The 4,280-nt window shown below is 65.0% G+C and overlaps 1 protein-coding gene across 1 annotated transcript in view; it reads left to right on the top strand.

Annotated features, from left to right (window-relative positions):
• The window catches only part of PALM (paralemmin), a 25,648-nt gene that overhangs the window by 4,789 nt on the left and 16,579 nt on the right, over window positions 1–4,280 (top strand). Inside the window, exons 2-4 of the mRNA XM_045300030.1 lie at window positions 3,281–3,332; window positions 3,626–3,706; window positions 3,882–4,012. Of these exons, the coding sequence (XP_045155965.1) occupies window positions 3,281–3,332; window positions 3,626–3,706; window positions 3,882–4,012 (264 nt within the window). The remainder of the gene's footprint in view (window positions 1–3,280; window positions 3,333–3,625; window positions 3,707–3,881; window positions 4,013–4,280) is intronic.

Below are 4,280 nucleotides of genomic sequence, written 5' to 3'. Positions count from 1 at the left end.
GCCGGGGGTGGTGGGGGGCGATGGCGTGGGGGGGAGCTGAGGCTGCTGGCTGCCCCCCCTCCCCGGTTCTGACCCTGGGCCTCCCACTCCCCCTGCAGTGAACTCAGATGCCCGCCCCAGGGGGGTGCCCTGCGCTCCCGAGACCCACTGCCAGGGTTCGGGTCCCAGCTTTGCCACGTGGCAGCCGTGCCTCAGTTTCCCTGTTGGTCAAACCGTGTACCGATCTCAACCACATGCCTCAAGGGGCGGTCACGAGGCTGGAAGTGGGCTGTCTCGGGTCCCTCGTCTGCGCGCTGCCCGTTAGCGTTCTCGGTCGTGCCTGTCCCACTTACACACGTGTTTACAAAGCTCAGTATTCTCCCGACGGCCTTGGCCACCTCCAGGCCAGACCCTTCCCGGATGGAAGTCCCTCCCCTAGAGGCGGGGTGGGATAAGTAGGCCCCCTCCCCCTCGGAGCTCCACCATCTGCAAGCAGCCCCTGAAGCCTGGGGAGGAAAGCCCCCAGCCCCCCAGCACTAGGCCTGGGCGGGAAACGCTCTGCGCCTGCCCCGCCCCCGCGCGCCAGGCCTCCGCGTTGCCATGGGGACTGCGCGGTTGCCTGGGCGACCGCCTCCCGCGGGCCCCGCCATCCATCACCCGCACAGGCAGCGGCGCCCAGGGTGGGGAGGCTCCTCCAGCACCCCTAGGCTTGGGGAGCGTGCAGGGGGCACGCGGCGCGGGAAGACATGGGCCGAGAGCACGGAAATTGCCCCTAGGGTCTGGTTAGGAGAATGGCCCCTCGTGCTGGCCCCTCCCGCCCGCTTGACCTTGTCCTGCCCTCCACTGCCCCACAGGGACAGGCCTCTGAGACACTGTCTGCCTTGTAGTCGCTGGCCCGGCCAGCCGGCCACACAGCCGTCTCTGTGTCCCTACTTCCGGCCTGCATGGCCACCCGATGCCTGGATGGGGACCCGTGGGGAGCTGCCCTATCCTCAGCGGGGCCCAGCTGTTGGGCGTCCCAGCTGCTCTGGGGGGCCCTCTCTAGTGAAGGGGGTTGTGCTGTAGCTCAGCAGTGGGCTGTGGTGAGTTCGAATCCCTGCTCTGCCATTTTCTAGTCCCGTGGCCAGCCGCTGAGCCCTGTGGACCTCTGTGCCCAGCCGTAAGAGGGACAGCAGGCAAGGCCCTGAGGCAGGAGGGCCTGTGAGTGGAACAGAGTGGATGGGCGGTGGGGGACAAGGGAGTAGGGCAGAGAAGCGGTCCCTCATGGGCCTCTGGGTTTTATCCGTGGGACCATGGGTGCCACAGAAGCCTTCAAGCATGGGAGTGAACTTTCGAGACTCAGCTTCTAGTTCTGGAGTGGAGGGGCCACTGTCTGGAACCAGGGAGGCAGCAGGAGGTGGTAGAGGCCTGGGCTGGTGCCAGCATGTGGAGCAGGAGAGAAATGACCAAATGGGGTGGGCCGGTGTGGGGAGCCCCACCTTGGGTCTGGAATTCTGCTGCTCTGGCTCTTCAAGAAAAACCATTCACAGGGACTGCTGGATCCAGCCTTTCCTGTACTCCATGGGGCCCCCTCTAGCCTCGCAGAGGAGGGTGTGGCTGGTGATGCCAGGGGGGGGGGCAGGGAGGCACAGAGAGAGTCAGGTGCTGCCCAGCAGGAAGGGAGGTACAGGGTGGGGTGGCCAGGCTGGAGCCAGGGAACAGCCCGACTTCACAGACCTCGGCAGGGTCAGGAACCCAGAACCCAGTGGGGTGGGAGGGGTGCTGCCCGGGGCTGGCCGCTGCTCACAAGGAACCACTGTCCAGGTGGGGCCTGAGTGCTGGGGGTGGTCAGTGCCTACTCTGCCCTGGACCCTGGGGAAGGGAAGGGAGAAAGAGGAGGCTTTCTACTCCCATGAAGAGGGCTTGCCTCAGAAACCGGTCCTCTCCGGCCGCTGAGTTTGTCTTTTTGGGTTTGGATGATGCAGGTGGGGGCACGTAACCCCAGTGCATAGAACGGAGGTGTCTGTTCCAACCTGTGTGTGCAAATGGGGAAACTGAGGCCCACGGAAGGGGTGGGGGCTCTTCAGAGGAGAGAGGGCGGGTCAGAGGCCATGAACAGCAGGCTTGTTTGTAATTTCAGCCCCTGGGAAGATAAGGGGCAGGAAGGGGAGGCTGGGAAGGTGTGCAACACGCCCCCCCTCACCCCGCTCCCATGCTGCCAGGCCCTGCCCCAATTAGACTGGGCCTCCTGCCCATCTGCACTGCCAGGAATGGACAACTGCCCAAGGGTTACTGGTGACAAAGTCAGGAGGCCCCTGCCTCACCGCCCTCCTGGTGTCCCCGGTCACCTGGAACAGCTACCTCAGCCTGGAGATCTGAGCTGAGGAAACTGAGGCCCAAGTGTAACCTGGCCTCTTACTAAGCACCCGTGGGTGCGGCTTCCCAGGAGGCAGGGAGAGAGCAGTGAGGTTTCAAAAGTGACCACCCCCATGCCTGCAGGCCAGCATTGGAGGCAGGAGGTGGGACAGCCAGAGGAGGGGAGGGAGGGCGGGGCTGGCTAGGGATTGGGGTGCTTGGGTGGTGGACACAGCGCTGATTCCCAAGCTGCACTGGGCTATGAGGTGAGGGGGTTTGTCCCAGGGGAGCATGGGAGACCATAGGGATCCCCAGGTTCTGCCCTGGAGTAGAGAGGCAGGGTTCCAGAGAGCCACCTGGGCTGGAAGGGAGCTTTTCCTCTACGGACCCCCCCATTCCCACACGGAAGCGTGTCTGTGTCCAACCTAGTCTGGCAGCAACACAGCCTACACCCCTGGGGCTGATGCTCAGGGGCCCCCAGGTGGGATGTGGGCAGGTGTCTGGCTGAGTCCATGCTGCTGCCTCCCTGAGTGTCCTAGGGAGACGTGCTGCTCTCTGGGCCTTGGGGTTCCATGGACCCCAGTGTAAGTCAGTGTGAGAGGTTCCCAAATCCTGGAATTCTTTTGGGGGGGGGCGGAGTGGACTCGCATGGGTAAGAGACTGGGGGAAGGGGGCCGTCCTAATCATCCTTCTCTGCTGAATGAACTCCTACACATCCCTGGAGTGCCCTTTGAGCCTAAAGCCTCAGTGCCCTTTGAGCCTAAAGCCCTCCAGAGCCCACAGCGGGGGGTCTTCCCTCTGTGCCCTCAAACATGGGGCTGCTGTGTGGATCTGTGAGGCTGAAGGGGCAGGCACTGTGACCCACTGGAAGCTCAGAGCTGCCTCTGTCCCCATCTCCCACCTGGAGGTCTGGCTGGATGCAGGGTGGGAGCCCCCCAGGCCTGACCTTGTCCCTCCTGTCCCCCAGGGTCCTGGCGACAGAGACCAGCTCGCAGCAGGAGCGGCTCCAGGCCATCGCAGTGAGTGCCCATGTCCCCAGGGGCGAGTGGGCGTGGGGCTGGGGTCTCAGTCCCCATGGCCCCCATGTGATGTGTTCAAGTGGTGCGGAGCATGTGGGGGAGCGGGCCCGCGTGGTGCAACTTACAGGAACCCCCTTGGCCCACCATTGAGCGTGGAAACTGAGGCTGTGTGTTGCACCCCCGACCCCGCCCTTGCTAGCAGCCATGGGTTCTGAGGATGGGCGGGGGCAGAAGGACCAAGAGGTGGGAGTGGGCTGGGGCCAGGGTCCTGATTGCCGCCCTCCCCCCAAAAGGAGAAGCGGAGGCGGCAGGCAGAGATTGAGAACAAGCGCCGGCAGTTGGAGGACGGCCGGAGACAGCTCCAGCACCTGAAGGTGGGGCGCTCTGCAGAACCCCCTGGAGCTGGGGACCCCGGCTCCGCTGACTTCTGGGGGAGGAGGACCCAAGAAGGGACCCTGACCCTGACTCCATCCCGACCTCACCCCCATCCTGACCCTGAGTGGCCCCAATCTGAGTCCTGACCCTGATACCCCACCCCCCACCCCCCAGTCCAAGGCGCTGCGGGAGCGATGGCTACTGGAGGGGACGCCGTCCTCCGCCTCCGAGGGGGATGAGGCCATGCGGAAGCAGATGCAGGAGGACGAGCAGAAGGCCCGGCAGCTGGAGGAGTCCGTGTCCAGGTGCGGCCTGCTGGGGAAGCTGTGCTGAGGCTGGGCTGCCTGCCTGTCCCCTCCGGCCCTTCCTCTCTGACACCCTCCTGGGAAGCAGGTGTGGCCCCTGGAGCCCGCCTGTCCCCCAGAGTGTGGGAGGTGGTGTCTTTGGCATCGGGGGCTTCCTGGCGCCAGCCCAGCTGGCGACTGAGGGAGCCTGACGTAGCCCCTGCAGCTGGGGCTGCAGGAAGCCGGAGGGTGGAGGGGCCTTTCCTGCTGGGCTGCAGCAAGGGCGGGG

The sequence above is a fragment of the Echinops telfairi genome, unplaced genomic scaffold, assembly GCF_000313985.2.
Source record: "Echinops telfairi isolate 266 unplaced genomic scaffold, ASM31398v2 ScPeMD7_7459;HRSCAF=8497, whole genome shotgun sequence".
In the NCBI taxonomy this organism is placed as follows: domain Eukaryota; kingdom Metazoa; phylum Chordata; class Mammalia; order Afrosoricida; family Tenrecidae; genus Echinops; species Echinops telfairi.
This window is presented reverse-complemented; position numbering and strand designations above follow the sequence as displayed.